The sequence below is a fragment of the Dunckerocampus dactyliophorus genome, chromosome 16, assembly GCF_027744805.1.
Source record: "Dunckerocampus dactyliophorus isolate RoL2022-P2 chromosome 16, RoL_Ddac_1.1, whole genome shotgun sequence".
Lineage (NCBI taxonomy): Eukaryota > Metazoa > Chordata > Actinopteri > Syngnathiformes > Syngnathidae > Dunckerocampus > Dunckerocampus dactyliophorus.
This window is the reverse complement of record NC_072834.1, coordinates 3336667-3358578: the sequence shown is the minus strand read 5'-3', so window position 1 is coordinate 3358578 and position 21912 is coordinate 3336667. Positions and strand designations below refer to the sequence as shown.

At 43.3% G+C, this 21912-nt stretch overlaps 1 protein-coding gene across 2 annotated transcripts in view; it reads right to left on the bottom strand.

The window, feature by feature from the left end:
- Positions 1-21912, bottom strand: part of sptbn4a (spectrin, beta, non-erythrocytic 4a) — a 39212-nt gene that overhangs the window by 4805 nt on the left and 12495 nt on the right. For both annotated transcript variants that reach the window (XM_054754907.1, XM_054754908.1), the window contains 17 exons: positions 21107-21370; positions 19153-19386; positions 17490-17579; positions 17116-17394; positions 16908-17038; positions 15655-15859; positions 13129-13374; positions 12842-12976; positions 10653-10894; positions 9478-9616; positions 9296-9380; positions 7984-8195; positions 6322-7679; positions 3839-3899; positions 3481-3749; positions 2451-2621; positions 2227-2269 (listed from right to left, as the gene is read on the bottom strand). In XM_054754907.1, the coding sequence (XP_054610882.1) occupies positions 2227-2269; positions 2451-2621; positions 3481-3749; positions 3839-3899; positions 6322-7679; positions 7984-8195; positions 9296-9380; positions 9478-9616; positions 10653-10894; positions 12842-12976; positions 13129-13374; positions 15655-15859; positions 16908-17038; positions 17116-17394; positions 17490-17579; positions 19153-19386; positions 21107-21370 (4164 nt within the window). The remainder of the gene's footprint in view (positions 1-2226; positions 2270-2450; positions 2622-3480; positions 3750-3838; positions 3900-6321; positions 7680-7983; positions 8196-9295; positions 9381-9477; positions 9617-10652; positions 10895-12841; positions 12977-13128; positions 13375-15654; positions 15860-16907; positions 17039-17115; positions 17395-17489; positions 17580-19152; positions 19387-21106; positions 21371-21912) is intronic.

Genomic DNA, 21912 nt, shown 5'->3' with positions numbered 1-21912 from the left:
GACCAGTCCAGGGTGTACCCCGCCTGTCGCCCGAAGTCAGCTGGGATAGGCTCCAGCATGCCCCCGCGACCCTAATGAGGAAGAAGCGGTATAGAAAATGGATGGATGGCGCTATTTTTAATGTTTAATCGGTATGACGTCATAATTCCCTCATATCGGCCCGGTAATTATCGTGCACCCATATTAGTAATGCTTTTGGTGACTGTGCTCCCAACTCCTTTGACAACATTAATCAACTCCTCCCTTGTAATTTTGGGCTGCTCACTCATCTTTTTCACAGTCATCATCAGGATACCCCACCAGGTGAAATCTTGCATGGAGCTCCAGAGCGGGGGCCATTGACTGTTATCTTGTATTTCTTCCATTTATGAATTATTACACCAATAGCGGCCTCTGTCTCACCAAGCTTCTCGTTGACGGTCTTGCAGTCCATGACTCTACGTCTACAATCTTGTCCCTGAGGTTTTTGGGTCCCTCTTTGGTCTTGCCCGTGGTGGTGGAGAGGTTTGAATGGAAGAGACAGCTTCTGTGACAGTGTCTTCTGTGTCTTTCATCCACGTAATGAGTTGGGATTGGGATTACTTTCCTCAAGGGACAGAACTCATTTATGTGTTGCATGGACACATAACCCGCCTATGGGGGTCAGAATGCTTGCTGGTTGGTAGGGGATCAAATACTTATTGCATTCAAATACAAATGCATTTATTTCATGTTTGTTCTGGATTAAAAAAAAAAGTTCTCTGTTACAATAAACCTTCTATAAAAATTCTGGACTGTTCATATCATTGTAAGGGCTAAACTTAAATAATCAGCGGGGGATCAAATGCTTAGTTCCCCTGCTGTGTGTGTGTGTGTGTGTGTGTGTGTGTGTGTATCTATCTATATATATATAATATATATATATATATTATATATACATATATATAAATTACCTTGCCTTTTTTAATTTGAATTTTATTGAACTTGCCAACATTTTTGTCTTTTTCAATATTTTCAGCAAGGTATGAATGTGGGAGGCGGAGCTCAGTGGCTCTGTGCTTGACAATGCAACCTAAGACAGAGTAGTCGATCGCATATACGGTACACTGAACTTTCAGCACAGAGCTCCGTCAGAAGTTGATCAAATAAATATGAAATTGCATATTGTTCGATACAGGGGTCACGGTTCGGTACGCATGTGTATTGAACGATTCGATTCAAATACACGTATTGTTACACCCCGAATATATATATATATATATATATATATATATATATATATATATATATATATATATATAATTCAAAATTAGAGAAGCTCAAATTAAGTTCACCTGTAAAGTTCATACTGTAGTATAGTTTAGGTTCGTCCTGAAATGTATCGGAACTTCTTGTGTGAACTGCTTCAGATGATGTTATAGCGTAGATGTTTGGAGTCATATGAACCTTTCATCACTGAGCCCGTCTAGTTACACTCGTCACATTTGGCTGAGCGCTAACTTTACCAGCACTGCTGGAAATTAGTCACTAAGTTACTAGCAGAAATGTAAGTCAGGTGTATTGGTGACGATGTATCCGAAGATAAGGGGACTTATATTGTTAGTGACAGAGTGTTGGTATCACGGCAATGTTTCCACTCCTAACGCTTGTATGCCGCATCGCAAACGACCCTGTCATTCCACATTGGCGACTCTGGTTCAAACCCTGCTATGGCACATATTTACTATCCTCACTACTATCCTTTGGGAAGGCCATTCCAGAAGAACCTAATGCTAATGTTAACCACCAAAAAGGTAAACGTCACAAACAAAGATCTGAATGTGTTTGTGTTGTCTCTTTGAGCTCCACACTGACATTTATTCCTTATGTATTGTTGTAATCAGCTGAAAGGGACCACACGGTCTCGCCTGACCCACATGATTTTTCTGGCTGTCCTTGAACCCTTCCACTGACCCTGTTTCTGTTGTGTACATCTCAGGCCACCTTGCTTTTTAAATCGTTTTGCATCTTCCTTGCTTTGTATTTGCTGCACTTTAATATAAAAATAAGCCTTTCTATTGTACATGGACTTAACCTGACTTAAATACATTTTCCAGAATGCTGAGGTGTTGTGAAAATGCAAACCACGCAGACTAGCAGGAAGTGTTTTACCTAGACAAATAAATTCCTCTTTGTAAAGGTTCCTGGAAATAATTGTCCTAATGTTTGCAGGACTCCACTTTGACACGACTTGCTAAATGTTCTTACCTCATCTTTTGCATGAAATACAAAGTTATTTCCATCGTTGACTCTGTTTGAGAAAGAAAAAAACAACAGTGGTCAGTTACTGACGCAGTTTAGAATTCGTCAGTCCATAAACTAATCACCTTGTTCTTTTTACATTCACAACATCTGACACTTATCTGCACGATATAGTAATACTGTAGGTGTGTCAAGACGCAATCATACAGGAATTCCACCATAGATCTTACTGAAGAATGAAGACGTTCTTCTTCTTCTTGTACCCCATTGAAGGATCAAACGAGCAGTTGGAAAGGTCAACAGAAGGCTCTCCATTGTATGTTGTGTTGTGGTTTCTGGCGTCCTTATAGAAGGTCATCTTGCCCTCTTTCAGCACACAATATACATTCACCCAGGATTTGCTAGAGAAGGAATCATGAAACAGGTCAGAAGTGAATATGTGTCTTGATGACAGTATGTTCTCTCCAGGAAGATCCAGCATTTATTCGCCCGTGTGCTTGGTATGTGGCGAGAAATGAGCAAACAACAGAAAATGTAACGATGAAAGACATTTTCAAAACAAGAAAAGTACCCAACTGCAGATGAGCGTAAAGGGGCGATTTCGGAACTAATTCGTAATGTTGAGCAGAGCAAACATACTTTCAAGAAGCGGATGAAGGTTCCAAACTGAACTACAGCTGCTCGCGTTGTGACTGCACGGTGGATCGCAGATGGAGTATAAATGAAAGAATTGTTCATAAAAATATCACAGCATCTATTCTCCAAATTAAAAATATAGATATGAAATTATTACTATTATTAATTAATTAAATGCTCCTCCCTGCAAAGACAGTGAAGAACAGGACCAGTAGAATGGCAACAAACATCACCAGTAGGCAAATGACCACATTCATTCAGTGCAAGCATATGGAATTGCCTGTGATGTAAACGATATATTGAGCAGACACACGGATATGCAGATGTGTGAACTTTGATGGGCTTTTTTATGTTAAAGTTGCCGAAGTATTCTTTTAATTTTACACAAACACGGGAATGACTCAGGAAAGCCTTTAAATGATTTCAGAGTAGGCCTACACATGCACTCTGCACGTCTGTTAGTTGAATTCTGTTGCTTATAGGCGATGTCATGTTTTGCCGCTCCAGACCATTTTTCTTTACTGGAAGAGGAGGCAAAATGGCTCTTTTGATGCTAAAGATTGCCGACCCCTGCCTTAGCACAATGTATATATGATAGGTTGTTTGTATTGGTGACTGCAGTACCTGGTGGGGCTCCTCTGTTGAGCTTCAAGGTCAGAGCTGGTGGCCTTTTTGCGATACAGGAAGCCTTCATTGTGTGCTGTGTGTGAAGGCGGCTGAGGTGTCGTTGGGGCACCAGTGGCAGGAGCGGAGCGAGAGCGACGGGTTTCCTCAGGCTCCTTCGGACGGGGCCTCCTCCTTGGTTTGGGTCGGTCTCGAGCACGAGGGCGTCCATCGAAACGAGTCACTGGTGCAGAGAGGCTGCTTGGAGGCCGATACGGCTCTCCTCTGGCCTGACAAAGCAGATTTTAGAAAATGTGACACAAAAAGCATGATGTAACATGAACATCACCACTTTGGTTCACCGGGGGAGATGACTTACATGTGCTGCTTCTCGCTCCTGGACTTGTTCTACAATCTCTGCCATAGTAGATCTCTTCTCCCTGCGGTGGCAGAGGACACAAGTGAAAGTTGACTGGGCCAAGCTGTTTATACAGAGCAGCCTTCCACTGAAAACCGATAAAAAACAGCATTGTTTTGACTGTGTGTTAAGTAGAGCAATGGCATTTGATAACTAGTTTCACTAGTTACTGTCATTTGAAAGTAATTTGTTCTGTGACAGCGTTGCTTGCTTTTCAGCTATATGGAATGTCCAGATTTTTCCAAATGGCTGTGGAATTGTTTGTGTCACAAAAGGGTGACAATTTGTCAACACGTGCACCACTACTGTGTTGCCTGTGCAATTATTTTTCCAACAAACACACCACATTGTGGCGCTGTCATTTAAACCTGACGTTTGACCTCATCAGACGGATGGACTTCAAATTTCTCACACAGCTCAATGCGCTCTACAAAACACCCACTGCAACTTTAGAGTGTGTGGCTGAATCACCACGGAATTTGGTACACCTTGGTACACCTTCAAGGGCCTGACAGACTTGGGCCAGAAGAACACGGCCACCATCAAGCACAACATGACAGTTGTTCCTCACCACTTCAGGGCTTCACTCTACCTCGGTTTTTCATCCATCCATCCATTTTCTACACCGCTTCATCCTCATTAGGGTCGCGGGGGTGTGCTGGAGCCTATCCCAGCTGACTTCGGGCGACAGGCGGGGTACACCCTGGACTGGTCGCCAGCCAATCGCAGGGCACATATAGACAAACAACCATTCACACTCACACCTATGGACAATTTAGAGTCACCAATTAAGGAGGAAGCCGGAGTGCCCGGAGAAAACCCACGCGCACACGGGGAGAACATGCAAACTCCACACAGAAATGCCCAGGGGAGAATCGAACCCAGGTCTTCCCCATCTCCAGGCTGTTCCTGTATTGGCCAACGTGCTAACCACTAGACCACCTTGCGGCCCAGCTCGGTTTTTCAAAAATACAAAAATAAATCATGCTGTTACATGGTTTAAAACAGCTTATTAATAGTAAAAAAAATAGCAAATTGTACATATTTTTGGCCTAAATTAAGCATTTTCAGGTATAAATATGGCTAAAGGAACTAAAACACAAATCCAAAAGCATTCAAAGACACTGTGAATGATATGTTGTATTCTACACTGGTCACAAGGTGTCAGTAATGTCACTGTAATATTTGGTGAGACACAAAAACGGCAGACTTGATCGTCAACACAACATGCTGTTTTTGTAGGTTTGAATTATCTCACAACAAGCACAATAATCCCTAATAAAAAACATAGGCTATTGTTGCTGCAGTAACCCATGCCAAGCTAAAACTCAACTCTGAACCCGCAACATCACTTCCTCTCCGCCCACCACTCAGCTCCCCTGGGAACACAAATATAGCAACACACACTAGCATGAGGCTTATTTATTACTCGTGTCATAAATGGCTTATTTACTCAAGTTATGCCTCCTATATTGGGTAATAGGAGTGTAAAGGTGATTATAGGGGTGTTATTTCATGTCTAGAGGGCTCTAATGTTAAAAACATCTGTGCTCTAACTACGAAAATATTCAGTACAGTCCAGTTGTCCCTCACAATATCGCGGTTCGATTATCACTCCCTCACTCTATCGTGGTTTTTCAAAAATTATTAAATTAATAAATAATCACTGTTTCGTGGTTGACTATATTATTAGTCAAAAAATATTGAAAGACAAACGTATATGTAGTAGTCTGGCCGCTAGGCGTCCGTAATGTTGAGACATGACATTACAGTCACACTGCATGGAGGCAGCCATGTTGAAAAAAAAGTTCTCCTCCCATTCCGTGTGGAAGTGCTAAGTTTTTGGCATCTTTGTCCTTCTTCCACAGTAAATAAATTGAATGCTAACTAGCCAGCTCGCTAGCATGCTAATGGTTTACAGCCATGACCATCTCTTGTGTCCCTGAAGTGATCCCGTAGCCTGCGCATTACAGTTGAGCAACGTGGTGTAAACAAAGAATAATAGGAGTGTAAAGATGGCTACAGGGGTGTTATTTCATGTCTACCGGGCTCTAATAATGGTATAGATTGTATTTAGAAAGTCATAAACAGGTTTTCTATGCTCTAACTATGAAAATGTTCCATTTATTGATATTGAATCCTACTTTGCAGAAATTCACTTGTTGCGGTCGGGTCCGGAACCGATTAACCACCATAAACGAGGGATTGCTGTATGTGTTCTAATGATTAACATGTACACATGCTGACATCACGACCATAAAAGGTGCTGCTATTATGACTGACAAACAACAGGGGAACACGGAAATACATTTTCGGAGCAAAGCGACTTTGTATGTCTTCGCAAAGTCGACTCCTGGCCCGGCATGCATACGTATTTAAGCATTTTGAGCCTGTTAATTGTGGATATGCACTCTCAATGTGAACCACTTGATGAGTTGACATACCCTGAGCGTTTGTCTGAGCCCTCTTTAATGGATCCCTCCAGGTCACTCGAGTCCTGTCGTTGAAGCCTCTGCTTGCCACTGCCCTCTTGTTCACTGGACGATTGTCTCTCCAGGCGTCTCCGGTACCGCTCCTGACGCACAATCAGCGGCAGCTCATTCAGCCTGGCTTGGATCTCCTGTTCGCTGGAAGTTTGTCGACCCAATTTGTACTCCCTCTCTCGCCGCAGGTGGTCCATCTGAGGGTCCGAGCGACTGCCACGGGGATCCCTCTGGAGACGGCCGTGGAGGAGCTCCAGTCCTGACTCCGGCCCCATCATGTCTGCCATCGGGATATCGCCATACTGCTCCCGCTGTACTCTGCTGGCCTCGAGGAGGGGATTTACAGCCTTGTGAATGTGATTGATCCTGGGTTGCATGAAGTCCGCCTTCAGGTGTTGCCATGCGTAGGCCATTTTTGGGTCCATGATGCCACCACTTGGTGCTAGGTAACCAGAACTACCTAGACTTCCACTGCTATAATGATTTTGTGCAAGATAGCCGGAGCTACCCATTCCTCCACTGCTATGATAATTCTGCGCTAGGTATCCACAACTACCTAAATTGGGCTGCGGGGCAAGATATCCTGAACTCCCTAAATTGGGCTGCTGCCCCAAGTATCCAGAACTCCCCATGTTTTGTGGTTGCGTTAAGTACCCCGAACTTCCCATGTTTTGTGGTTGTGTCAAGTAAGCTGAACCTCCCACGTTTTGTTGTGTCAAATAGCCGGAACTTCCCATATTCTGCTGAGGAAGAAACCCAGGATTGCCCATTCCTGCACTACCTTGCTCCTGAGTCAGGTTACCCAAACTTCCTAACCTGCTACTGCCTGGATGGCTTTGCATCGAGTAGCCAGAACCTCCCACACAGCCAGCAGACAGCCCAAAGTATCCAGAGTTCTCTGCACTGTCAGGTATTTGATTGTTTATCCCAAGGTAAGTTGAAGGGTCCGGGCCTCCACAATGGGATGGTAACGCTGAAAAAGCAGAGTCACTTCCACCTCCAATCGCCTGGTGGTTCATTCCAAGGTAGGAGGAGCTTACCAACTTTCCACTACAGTGCGACTCCAGTCCATGATAGCCTGATCCATTTATGACTGGGTTGTAGCTGGCAAGCGTCGAGGACAACCTCTGGGTTGCATTGGTGGCACCCAGTTCCACACTGGTCTGTAAGGGTGTGGGTTCTATTTGGGCCTGTACCATCTGCCTCATGAAAGATGGAGTTGAACTGGATGAAGGACTAGATGGAGTCAGACATGATAATGGGAACATCCTTCGACTGGAAAGTGGCGTCTTTTTCTCTTCCTCTTTTTTCTTCTCAGCCTGAAAGATAGATTTAAAACAATCAAGAGAACAAAAGCAAGATATGTCCTATGCAACGCAATTATTAGGAATATTTTCACACAGGAATCTGTTTTGTTGACAGTGGAAAAGAAATGGGGTGCGATGGATAAGACCATCATGAACCGCAGGACAGCTTTGAAGCCCATAATGGTGCGAAGAGATGGCATAGGCCCATGCCTGCTGAGCAACACCAACATCCTAAGATCACCTTTTTTTCTCCTGTGGCAGCATGAAAATGCGACTCCAGCAAACTGATTAAACATTTAGCTACAGTCAAGCTTACTGCGGAAAGCTGACGGAGAGAGCTGAAGCGTTCTTTCCAGGTTACAGCAGCCTTGCGGAAGGCTTCATGGCGAAGGATGAGCTGCTCAACCTCGTCAGTTTGGACCTGGGCCTCTCCTCCCTCTGTCTGCTTGGAGGTGATCAGAGGCTCCTTGGCCTTCAGCCAGGCTTCCGCCTTTACGGTCTCCTGGGCAAACTGGAACCTCTCGAGTTCTGAAGAAGACAGGAGACCAGCAGATGGTTTACCATCACACTACATAATGCATGTGGCACTACAACTTCATTTAAGCCATTTGCCACATTAACTCAAATGTTTGAGTCATTGACTCAAACATTTAGGGATGCTCCGATCAGGGTTTTATGCTAAAACAGCCGATACCGATCACATGGATTAATTATACATTTTTCAATTGATTTATAATGAGTGCTACTGGGCAGGGATGCTGTATAAAGGGGAAATGTCAGGACAATTCCAAGGTCCCTTGACTGCCAGGAGACCCAAATATAGGTAATTATATAGAAGATAGAATTTGTCATTAATTAATAATGGGGGGGGGGGGCAACGTGATTTTTTTTTTCATGGGACCCAGAATGCCTGGCTACACCCCGCCACTGAAAAAGGAACCATAATAACACCTTCATTTTGACAAAAAAATATTGGACGTACTTTTTGAAGAGGACATATATCACTGGTGAAAATTCCAGAGGATGAGACGCCTTCCTTAAGGAGACTTTGGAGGTGAGAGTACGTTGGTGGAACTTCCAGGTACGTGAGAAAGCACTCGGCGAAATCTGTGTCTTCCACTGCTGAGAAAGGCTGGTCATCTTGTCCGGCGAATTCAATTATTTTTCGGGTTATTAGCTTAGCCTCCTGACTGTCACGCACATAACGCACGCAAGTGTGAGCCACATGGCTGCATTAGCTGCCGTCTGAATCATGATCACACAGCGAGCCTCAAAAACTCAATATACTCTGTCAGTTGTTTGTTCTTCAAATGCCGTGTTGTACCCCACAAGATAGTTATGGTGGCATGTGCTGACCGTTAGGTTCCACACGGTAGACATGATTAGCATGGGAAGGGAAAGTGAGAGGACGACGCTGCCAAAGACGTTACTTAGATCAAGACGCTACATGCACGAAAGGGTCGCTGTGTGCTGCAATAGTGCTAGCCACAGGTATCACCTTTTGTGATCAGCTTTGAAAGGCATTTATCGTCATTTGCCGATCTCGTGATTTTTCACAGAAATCGGCCGATGGATGGGAGCACCCCTAGTTACTTTATTTCTGTTCTGTTAAGAGGTAAACTACTCACTGCGCTGTAACTTCTCCTGGTGTTTGTCCCATTTCTCAACCAGATCCTTCTGTTTGGCCAAAAGACTGTCCAACTTCTCTTTAATCTGCAGCCATGACGTGCCCCACCCCAAAAAAACAATTACAGTCTAGCATTTAAAATTGATTCATTTCTAAAGAAAGTGTGTCCCTTTTTAGCCTGACCTCCTCTGTTGCAGGGTTACCAGCAGCTATTAGGATCTTGCCGAGATCTGCACACTGCTGAATGGTCTTGCTGCGGCCGTCTATTTTGGCTTTCAGCTCCTGGTGTTGCTTCATCATGATCTCCAGGGAAGTCAGATCTCTTAAAAACACAGAAAACATACACAGTGAGTTTCATATTAGACAAAGTAATACGAACGGACTAAATCTACACTATATAGGCAAACATATCGGGCCACCTTCATGACTTTCTCCTGCATTTTGTGTGACAGTCTGGGCCAGTCACATTCTTCCACACATAGATCATCCAACCATACCCTTGATGGACCTACAGTAGCGTTGTGCACTGGTGATCCCCAACCAACCAGCAAGCATTCTGACACCCCCAGACTGGTTATGTGTCCATGAAACACACAAATTAGTCCTGTCCCTTTAAGAAAGTATTTCTAATCTCCACTCATTATGTGGATAAAAGACACCTGTCAGAAACAGTCTCTCTCATTCAAACCTCTCCACCACCATGGGCAAGACCAAAGAGCTTTCAAAGGACCTCACGGACTAGACTGTTGACCTGCAAGACGTTAGAGCAAAACACTACACCACACGTAGGCTGCAACAGTACTAGCCAGAGGTGATCGGCATTGAAAGGCAATTATTGCCGTGTGCTGATCACGTGCTTTTCCATGGAAATCGTTCGATATTGATCGGTGGTGGATCGATCGGAGCATCCCTAATTATTATATATTATCATAACGGTAATGGTTTGTTTGGTCTCAAAAAATGGTGACAATATCTCATGCATCAGCTCGTCTCATGAGTTGGATGTCTCGTGACGTTCATAATTATAAAATATTTATTTTTATTTACTCCAAATCTTTACTTGTTGGCCTAGTAGTTTTACGGTTTGTATTTTGTACCCTTCCTGTACCAAAACTGAAAAAAACTGTGACCTTAATACCAAGGTATGTACCGAACCAAGAGGGGCCATTAAAAAATGAGACACGGGCCACAAATGGCCTCCCATGCCACACTTTGACACCCCTAAATTAGATGAAACTGAAAATGTAATAAAAAATGTCATTGTACACCCAATTAAGCCAAGGTGACACTGCGGTTTAATTGGATCCTGTGCAATAATCCAGACCTGTTTACATGACTGCAGACGGCAGATGTCTTACCTGGGATCGTCCCACCCGATCTGGCCCATAATGCCCTCCATCCACATGAGGTTTTCACGCACCACTGAGAAAAACTGCACTTTGTCCGTGACTGAGGTGACCTGAACGCGACTGGCCTCACAAGAGCTCAGCAGTTCCTTCCAGGCTTCCATCACTTCTTGCTCTTTGAGCAGAATTGCCTCAGCCTTCTCACCAGCGTAAATAGTCCGCAGCTGTGCAGCATTCTCCTGTAGCTGTCGTACCTGCGTCGACACAGGATGCAATGACTTCATAGCAATCGCTAGTGTGACAGAATGTAGCTCGTATCTCGTCGCTTGGTTTCAAGCATTTGTAGCTACAGAAATTACAAGCTTTGATCATCAGCATGAACACACAGTGTATAATCTTTCTGGGGGTGTAACGGTGTACATACTTCATGTGTTTATCGCGTTACGTGTCTACTCGGTACTTGGTGTCTACAAACACAGTGCAGCCCAGCCTTTGTCTAAGCAATAATGCCAAGGGGAAGCCAGAGCTTGAAAATTCTCTTTCATCGTTCAAGTTTGGTGTTTGGGGAAGTGCGGGCCGCGGATCATTTTTTTATTGGCCCTCAGTATATTGTAAAAATAAAATAATATAAATAATATTATTAATGACTTATACTGTATTATTACTATATTACTTGCTATGCCGCTTATCCTCACCAGCTCCTCATTAGTTCTTCATTAGTTCCTCAGACACAAGTCAAAATGTTTGTGCCCTAGTCATTAGTTCCTCATTAGTTGCACAGTAACTGCTCTAAATGTTTGTGCCTTAGTCATTAGTTCTTCATTAGTTCCACAGTAACTACTCAAAATCTATGTGCCTTAGTTTCTCAGTAACTACTCTCCTCATTAGTTCTTCATCAGTTCCTCAGTCACTACTGTATTTTTGTGTACCTTATTGTAAAGAGTGACCAAGAAGTCCATTAGTGTTAAGGCGGGTGAACATGATGGCCACTCGATGCTGCCACGTCATCCGATCCATCGCTGTGGTAAGGTAATGTCAATACAGTGTAGTCTCTCACTGGCAAGGCACAATGAGGAGGTGCCCCATCTTGTTGGAAGCAGAACATTAGCAGTCTAATAATAATGATAAAACATGAATACTGTGTGTGTGTGTGTGTGTGAAAAAAGTCGTCCCAGAGAATTCTAAGCAAGAAAATCATGATTCACATTTTATGCACAATCGAGCTGCCCTAGTTTCATCAAAGAAATTCGGTCCAACAACACCTTCGCTGGACAGTGCACCCCCACATTGTGTCACCCGCCTGCTTCCGATGAGATGTGGTAGTTGAAGGAAAATATTAGTCACGTATTTATTTGCATGCTGATATATAATACACTTGATCAAAGGAATACAGTAATCCCCTGGGAATCGTGATTAATTGACCATAAGTGAATTTCTGCAAAGCAAGATTCCTCATTTATAACTGAATATTTTCATGCTTAGAGCATAGAAAACCTGTTTACGACCTTCTAAATACAATTTTTTATATTATTAGAGCCCTCTACCCATGAACTAGCACCCCTATAGTCACCTTTACATTCGTATTACCCAACATAGTAGACGTAATAAGAGTAAATAAGCCATTTAAGACATAAATAAGACTCGTGCTCGTGTGTGTTGCTATAAATGTGTTACCTAGGGGAGCAGAGTGGCGGACAGGAAGTGACGCCAGGGGGCTCAGACTTGAGTTTTATCTTGACTTGGGTAACGGCCGCGACAGTAGCGAGTGTTTTTATCTGGGCTTTTATTAGGGAATATTTGGCCTGTTGGGAGATCATTCAAACCTGCATGTCTGGTGTTTGTGTCTCAGTAACAATACAGTAACATTACTGACACCTAGTGGCCAGTGTAGAATACTACGTCACCGTCTTTGAATGCGTCTTTTGAATGCATTATATTTGTATTTTAGTTCATTTAGCCATTTTGATGCTTGAACTACGAACCAAGCCGGGACGCGTTGCCATCGGAAGCCAAGCCAAATGGAGAGCTCAAAGGAAGACAGTCATGTCTGTTCACGTGTGCTCGCAATATGAAACAAGCTCCATCCGACCAGACGATTTTATCAAGAATGTGTTTTGATTTCTCAAGATACCTGCTTTTGACCCACTGTGTTTATTTACTCTGAGACCACATGGGGCTCTCTATGACTGAGTCTCACTTGCCTGCGTAACTAACAGTTGAAGGGCATGCTCAAAAGAGTGCATGAGTCTCTGCAGGGTGGCTGGATTGGTGATGTTGGCTTGGCACGCCCTCACCTCTGGCAGCTGCTTCACCTTCCCTGCGATCTGAGCCAAAACCTGCAACACCAGACATCAGTCGGCATCACAAGCACTTTGAAAACAGAAGCATCGTGTTACAGCCCAAACATCAACCTTTTCAAATGACACACCTGATGGACAGGTATTGATAAATGCCTGATAACTACAGATTTCTACAATCTGGATTGCACCTCTTTGCAGTCAGTGAAGAACTTGTGCAGTTGTTTGGATGCTGCCAGCATCTGTCTGCGGGTCTCCATCAGCTCCAGGAGGTCTGCCCACGACTCGTTCAGTCCATCCTTCCACTCCGCGATGGTGGCCGCATCCGAATGGCCGCAGTCAATCATTTCATTCACCATTTTGTTCACCTGCTCCATCCGTTGCTGACCAACGTTGTTTGTTTCTGAGGCAAATTTGGTGAACTTCTCTTGAAGCATCTGAAAAACACATTTGTTGAAAAAGAGTTTCACAATATAAACTATGTTCAAATGCAGTGTAAACAGCAGTGTAACAACCCAGCAGGCCAAATTTCAGTGAGCAAATAAAATGTGTGCACTAACTGATGTAGAATAGGACATCCCATAAGTCAGGGGTGTCTAAAGATGAAAGGATGCAAGATATTTTGTAAAGCAACCTGTGTAAAACAACTGCATTTCAGCTTTGTGACATTGCTGAAATGCTACTAAAATTGCATTATTTTTCCCAATAATGTTACGAGTTTATTGTCGTTTTTCTCTTGATATAGTGACTTTATTCTCATACAATTGCAGCTGTTGTTTTTCCCCATTTCTGCTGTTTTTCATTTTACAACTATTTTAACTTTCCTCTTGTAAATTTTCCTCTGGTAATTATGACTTTATTCCCATATTTGGACTTTTTTCTTGTAAGATTAGAACTTTTTCCCCAACGTAATTTTCCAAAAATTACATCCATGATATTAAAATGACTTTATTATTCCTCATAATATTAGAAGTTCATTCTCCTAAAATTGTGACTTTTTTTCTCGTTAGAATACAATGTTTTTCTCTTAATATTTTGACTTTATTCTGGTAAAATTTCTGCTGTTTCTTTCCCACTTCTGCAGATGCTTTATTATAATATTTATTATAACTTTTATTATAATATTTAGAATTTTTTCCTAATTATGTTACTCTGTTCTCCTGAAATTATGACTTTTTTTGTCATTGGACTATATTTTTCTTTTAATATTTTGACTTTATTCTTGTGAAAATAGTGCTGATTTTTCAAATTTTTATTATTTTTTTCTTTAGTTTTCTTATTAAAATTAAATTTTTAGAATGTGCTACGGAACCCCCCCCAAAAAAGCCGCAGGTTGTAAATGGCCCCCGGGCTGCACTTTGGACACCCCTACAATAAGCAAACTCAGCAATGTTCTCTATGTAGTGCATTGTAGTGAGGAGTGCAATGACTTCTATATTGGAGAGACCAATCAATCCTTATACAAACACACGGCACAACGTAGGAGCACAATTTCTTCGGGCCCAGGGTCAACAGTTCATTTGCATCTCAAAACGAAGGGACATTCCTTCAGGAAAACTATGTCCAATTTCTGGATAGGGAGGACAGCTGGCTTGGAAGAGGTGTGAAAGAAGCCATTTACGCCAAACTAGAAAGGTTCTCTAAACAGAGGAAGAGGCTTGAGCCATCACCGATTAGATAACATCCTACAAAATACACTAAACTAATAAAATGCACACAATGACGCGTCTAGAATTCAACTGAACACCAAGTTGTACAACATTGTAAAATTACAAGAATGGTACCTGTATCTTTTCTTTTTATTTATTATGGTATTCATTTAAAGACTTATAAGACAGGGTGTCCAAAGTGGGGACAGGTCACCATTTTTTGCCTGCAGCTCGTTTTTTACTAGCCTGCATATTTTGTTATATTATGCATATGCATTATTAATGAGATACAATTTTGCTTTGTCACCTATAACAGTGTTTCCCAACCGTTTTTGTCTTGTGTACCCCCAGAGCAGTGATGCCGCCATGGGCCACCACTGGTCACTCTCCCATTGGCCATCTGGACATTTCAGGTATCTACTTATTGCCACCCCTGTGTGAGTAATGGTCTCACCTTGGCCACTACAATGAAAAATGTCTGGCTCCGCCCCTGTCCCAGAGCCTTATTGTCTTACCACGAGTACCCCCTCGCTCATACGTGTTGATAATTCTCCAAAGGTACAATGTAAAGCAACGGTAACTCTTTACAATAAGGTACACAAAATGACAGTAGTAATTGAGGAACAAACCTAACTAACACTAACCTTAACCCTAACCACTACTCATTAGTTCTTATTAGGTGAAATTTACTTAACAAAGTGGTCCTTGTGGCCTTTTTAGGTTGCGGAGAATTTTCATCTCCAACATCACATACTCCGTGCAAGTGGTTGGGAATCACTGACCTATCACACAAAGTTAATACAAAATATATCAAAGTGGACCCCCGCATCCAAAATGTGCACACCCCTGTTCAAATACTTGCTAAATACTGTATATACCACAACCAGATGTAAGACATAAGACCCTTTTCACAAGGCCATGTATGCTGAATCGAGAATGTGCAAAGATCCACTGTGACTATACTGTATATTTCACTGACTAATGTCATCCCTCATCTGCAATTAAAAAAAAAACCTCCTGCAATGAGTATAGAAAAATAACAAAAAGACTATTTCTCTGAGCACTGACCGTAACATCCTCCAAGTCTTGGCCGAGATCGGTAGAACTTGCCACCGTCTCGCGTTCGGTGATCCATTTCTCTAATTCCTCCACCTCCTTGTTGAGCTGATAAAGCCAATACTGCTGCTCCAGCTTGGTCTTTCTGTGCTCCACCATGTCCTTCAGGGACACATACAGCCGATCTATGTGGGACTGCTGCTTCGTGATCTGCTCGCTGTGAAAAGAAGAGAACAGAAAGTATTACAGCTGGAAATACCGTATGCATTCGTGCCACCGGGCATCCTCCGTTTGTTCGTCGTATTGTCCACATACTGTACTTTGCGTGGGGGTACCTTCCAATGTGTTAGCAATTTTAGGACATTATTCATGAATATGCTCGACATATGTCCATTTAAGAGTTTGTGGTGTGAATTGTCTTCAGTTTTCCTAAAATGAGATACATTCAGCTTTTATCTGACGTTCTTCGAGTGTTTGATATTCAGCATTCACTGTACTATAGCAACAACCCAGTACAGGTGTCCCGTGGTTTTTAAAGTTTTTTTTTTTTTTTTTTTTTAAAATCAACCTGTGTCTTGCTTGGTAGTTGAACAGTAGGGATGAGCCAGATACTCGTTTTTAACGGATAATGCATTTTTGCAGAGTACGAGCATGAAACGAGTACAGCTCATCATTATCCGTAATCGTCATGAAGGAAAAATCCTCATTGGGTAACTACGTATGATTGGCCAGTCACACACAGTGACCGCCCCTCCCTAGACGGACTCCCTACAGGCGAAGAGAGGATCCATGCCTTGTTTCATTACGTTACGAGGTGCATTTGACAAGACGGAGCTGTGAACGAGTTCGTGTTGCGTCTGTCATTGTTTTTTTTCCGTCTTCTTGCTTGTAACTTGGCTGGTGATTTCAAGTCAGTTGGAAAACTTTGCTCGTAGTACCGAACGCGGTGCTTTTAAGAAAACTACAGTGCACAAGTGATGGTTTGCCATCACTGGATGTTTGCATGAATAACCACCTTCACACAGATCGTTGAAAAATAATTAAATAATAAAGTCTTACAGATCACTTACACGCATACACGTCAATGTTAGGCTTAAAATAATGTACCGATTTAAGCCCGACCCACTTCCTGTTTATGCCCCCCCCCACTCCGAGTACAGCTTCGGATACAGATCATTTAGATGGGTCAACAGATACAGACACAGATAGTGGTGTACTCGCTCATCCCTATTGAACAGAATGCGTGATGATGAGTCGTGTCACACCTCTCCGGGTGTCCGAGCTCCAGCAGGTGCTGGCATTGCTGGGAGAGCATGCCCACTGTCTCTGCATATGTTTCCACAGTTTGCTCCAGAGCCAAGTGGGTTTTCAACAGCTGCAGGGTGCTCGCCTCATCCTAAAAGTGAGAAGGAGTGAGTCCGTATGTTGGAGTCGCAGGATCACAAGTGAACTGACTGTCAGGGTTGTCCGTACCGTGCCTTTTTCTTCATTGACCTGCTGGAGCTTCTGACCTGACAGCCAGGACTCCACTTTGGCTGCTTCACTGTAGTACTGTTGAGCCTGCAGTGTTGCGTCCAGGATGACAGACCGCCTTTCCTGTTCCAGCTGCAACACCTCCCACAGTTGCCGCACATGGCCGGCCCCTTCACGCACAAACTCCACCTCAGGAGTGCGCAGCGATGCGATAATTCCTGCCCTGTCCAGAACCTCCTCAACACGAGCTCGCCGCCCTGCCAACTCCCTCTGGAGGGTCTGAAAGTGCAACCCGAGGTAAGTTCCTGCACTGCGCAAGGTGAGGTTCATAGTTTACCTTAACATGTCCAACTGTTCTGTTTGGAAATACTTACCTGGTTCTTTTTTACATGCTGCTGTACACTCTGCAGGTTACTCCCATACTCTTTGCAGGACGCCAGGGGAAGCCTCTCCTGAATCCACAGCTATGAAGTAAACAAAACCAGATAATGCAGTTCATGTGTATGTGTGCTGGTAGGTTTACTACCATACAGTGGAGAACCCCATGGACCCCTCACATGGACAGGAACAGTCCCTAATTTTTATTGTAGGTTTATTTTAACAGCGAGACAGAATGTAAAAAATGTATTAATTAATAAATGATCACAGTTTTGTGCTTGACTTCGGACTATTATTAGTCAAAAAATATTGAAAGACAAGTTATATGCAGTATTTTGAAAACAGGTTCTCCTCCAAGTGGTATAAGATTTTGGCTTCTTACTTGGCTTCTTCCCCACTCCATTCAAAACCCTTTCTAAGTTTAGAATAAATAAATAGGAGGTTAACTAGCCTGCTGTGTTTAAAGCGTCTCCTGTGTCCGTGCAGTGATCCCGTAGCCTGCGCGTAAGAGTTGCGCAATGTGGTGTAAACAAAGAACAACAAGAGTGTGAGTGTGACTATAGGGGTGTTATTTTATGTCTACAGAGCTCTAATAATGGTAAAAACTGTATAAGCAAGTCATGAACGGGTTTTAAATGCTATTAAATTTATTAATATTGAATCCTGCTTTGCTTATCACTTATAAATCACTTTTTGCTTATAATTCGTTTATCGCGATTGGGTCGAGAACCAATGAACCGCAATAAACGAGGGATGATTGTATACATTAATTTGTATTGATTGTATTGATTAAGAGAAAGAAGTATTTGATCCCCTACCAATCAGCAAGCATTCTGACCCCCACAGACTGCTTGTGTGCCCATGAAACACACAAATTAGTCCTGTTCCTTTAAGAAAGTGCTCTTAATCTGAACTCATTATGTGGCTCAAACCTCTCCACCACCACCGTGGGCAAGACCCAAGAGCTGTCCAATTACCTCAAGGACAAGAAGCTTGGTGAAAAGGAGGCCGCTATCAACTAATAAATGGAGGAAGTACAAGATGACACTCAATTGTCCTCGCTCTGAAGCACCTGGTGGGGTAAGGATGATCGTGAAAAAGATGAGTGACCAGCCCAAAATTACAAGGGAGGAGCCGGTTAATGATGTCAAGGGAGTTGGGAGCACAGTCGGCAAAAAAAAAAGTATTAATTCCACACTTTGCTGTAATGGATTGAGATCCTGCAGTGCCCGCAAGGTCCCCCTGCTCCAGAAGACACATGCACAGACCCGTCTGAACACCTGAATGACTCACACAAGACAAATGAGACCAAAATTGAGCTCTTTGGCATCAAGTGACTGGACGTGCTTGGAGGCAGAGAAATAGTGAATATGAGTCCAACAACACTGACCCTACTGTCAAACACGGACGTGGAAACATCCTGCTTTGGGGACGGTTCTCTGAGAAAGCCTGCATGAAACGTCTGGCTTCTGTGCTCGCCAACAAGGGTTTCTACGTCACAGTACTAAGTCACTTTTTGCTTGGGGATCAAATTCTTATTTCACTCAGTCAAATACAAATAGTTTCTTACACTGGGTCTCCCTCTGTGTGCACTCTTACACCCATTTTCCCTACTGAATGCTGGATATGCACTTGAGGAAAACGAGAAGGCAAACTAACCATCTCATCTTCCAGGTCCTGAGCGACTTGGTGCATCTCTTTGGAGGCCAGCAAGATGCGGCGTCTCTCCTTCAGGGGCTCAATGAGGCGCACAATGCGGGTCTCTACCACGCCTGACTGCTCACCACCCTCCTTGTCACCCGCCATCAGACCTCGCTGGGGAAGGCAAACCCCCTGCAAGCCACTCAGTTCCTCCACATCCTTGTAAAGGTCTCCAAACTGGGACTCCATGGCCTGCGTGAGAGGGACAAAGGGGCAGGGGTTTATGTTTAAGCCACAGCAACGTGATTGCTGCCGCCAGTGCAAAGTAAAGCGAGTGACAGCTAGGCAAAGCGTGTAAACAAAGATGCAAGATTAGGTGAACTGCAACAGGTTTGCTAAGCGACAGGCCGGCACCGACTGGCGTAGCCCGTGTCAAGCTCAACAGCAGACGCGTCGTTTTCTTGGCAAGCCTACACGACGCAGCAGACATGTAGGATTTGCCACCGCACGCCGATCGGTTTTCGTGATCGGATTTGGAAGGCGTTTACCGGCATACGCCGATCACGTGCTTTTTACAGAAATCGTCCGATCGATCGGAGCCTCCCTAGTTAGAATAAGATGTCACACTAGCAATAATAATCATGGAATATATTTAAAGCTGCTGCCTTGAGGGCGATAACTTTCGAACGCATTGCAAGCGTCATATGCCGCCCTCTTCCTGCTTTGAGCACGTAAACTACGCTCCACGTAAAACGCGCACGTGCATTAGTTATGTTTGTTGTCAGCTCATGATAGCGATTTGACAAAGTTTAGCTGCTAACATTAGCTATCATTGAATGCACAGCCAAACATAACACGTAACAACATGACTGAAAACTGTTGACAGCTTCTCCAGGACTGCTTTTGTGTTTGTGTACCCGCTACCAACATGTACGTCAACACCAGACAGCCGTGAGTGACCAGCCATCTTATTTTGGCCGAACGTCAATTTGCGCCAATTTTTCTGCTGTTTCATTTATGAAAAATGTAGACGTCAGTCTGTTCCGGCCAGGTAACCTGTCACTAATGTTGTTACTGTTACTCTGACTGCATTTGTATAAATGTATTAAATCAACCCTCCTTTCTCCTTCCTGCCCGAGCTGCATCAACAGACTCGACAAAACCAACGATTCACTCACTCTTCCACTGACTCACAGGTGCTCGACAAAGACTCGGGTCTCACAGGAATCGAGTTTCCCATCACTAATTCCTACCTACCGTGCTGGACTTCTCTCCTGGTGGGCGGATCAATCCAATCCGTATCGTATCGATATCAGCATGATATGATTGATATTGATATCCTTTCTGTTATATGTTTATTTTCACAAATATCTGTGTTTTTTGTTGTGTTGTTATGATTAAATACTGCTATACCGTTTACAAACTCAGAGAATAAGTTCTTAGACACAGGAGGAGTTCGGGGGCACAAATCCAAAGGGTGTTTTCTTGACTTATTTTGCACAATTTACTTTATTTTGCTAAAAAAAAGGGAATACTTCTATAATTTTCTTGATATTGTTACATTGTCTTATATTGCTGTTTATATATAGGCAAAATTACAAAATCGTTCAATGTAAAAGGTATCAATACCAGTATTGGTATTGGCAATACTAGCCATGTATTTACCAGGCATTGGATCGATACCCAGATTTGCAGTATCGCTCCCCATGTAGGATGTGAACATGTGAAACAGGAGAAATGCTGCAAGCGAGTCTGTAACTTCCTGTTTCTATTTGTGCCTGACATAAAGAACCAATCATTTGCTGCCGAAACAAAATGAAAAGTAACGAGTAGCGACAATGCTCTTTGGAAATGTTTCATGGTAAAAAAAAAAAACGTGTGTATATTCATTCGAAAAAGTGAAAGTAAAGTAAAAGTCTTGCGTAAGCGAAACAGCAGCGTACAAAGATGAAAAGTATCAGAGGAGACTTGCCTGGAATTTCTGGAGCTGCTCATTGAAGGTGGGCAGATGGTGAGCCTGTTCTAATTGGGGGGGCTGCTGCTCCAAGTGGGAAAGCTGGTTGTCAAGGTCCGAGTAGCTCTTCACTGCTGGCTCCGGCTTGTTGTTCTCAAAGAGCTGGCGAGCCTTGGCCTTGGTCGTGGTCTCCAGGTCTGACCAGCACTCTCTGATCTCTTCCAGCTTCTGTTGCACTACCGTGCGCAGCTCCGGCTTCTCCTGGATAAGCTCCTGACCCTCCTAAGAAGAAAAACATTGGAAACTTACTTAAATGGCATTACATAATCGCTCCAATTGATACAAGTCACCGCATCAAGTTAACAGCGCTAGTCGTACTTTTTCTTTTAAACTATAAGAAGCCAACACTTAAAATGTGTTCAAACGTGTCCGATACAGTTTTGTGCTGACTTGAACTCGTCGAGTCCCTAAACGACCAATACGAAACATTCTGGAGTGGTCGTGTGCCTATCCCAGGATACGTCTTCCCCAAAATGGCAGTGTGTCAGGTAAGCTGGCTCATTTAACAATTCCAGGGCTTTATTTTGAAGTTGTACGACATCCCCATCAGCAGTGCAGTCCATCAACAGCGACTTACCCCCGTTAGCGGAGTTCTGATCGGGTTTTGGTGAGGATGAACGTAGTTAGTTAGTTTCTGGGGTCACTTAAGTGAAGAAAGAATATTCGTTCAAAAGAGTAATACACTTGCATCACAAAAAAGTCAGACTCTGCGTTATTTCCTGCGATGCATGAGCCTCCCGTCTGACAAGTTGAGCTCTTTTGAA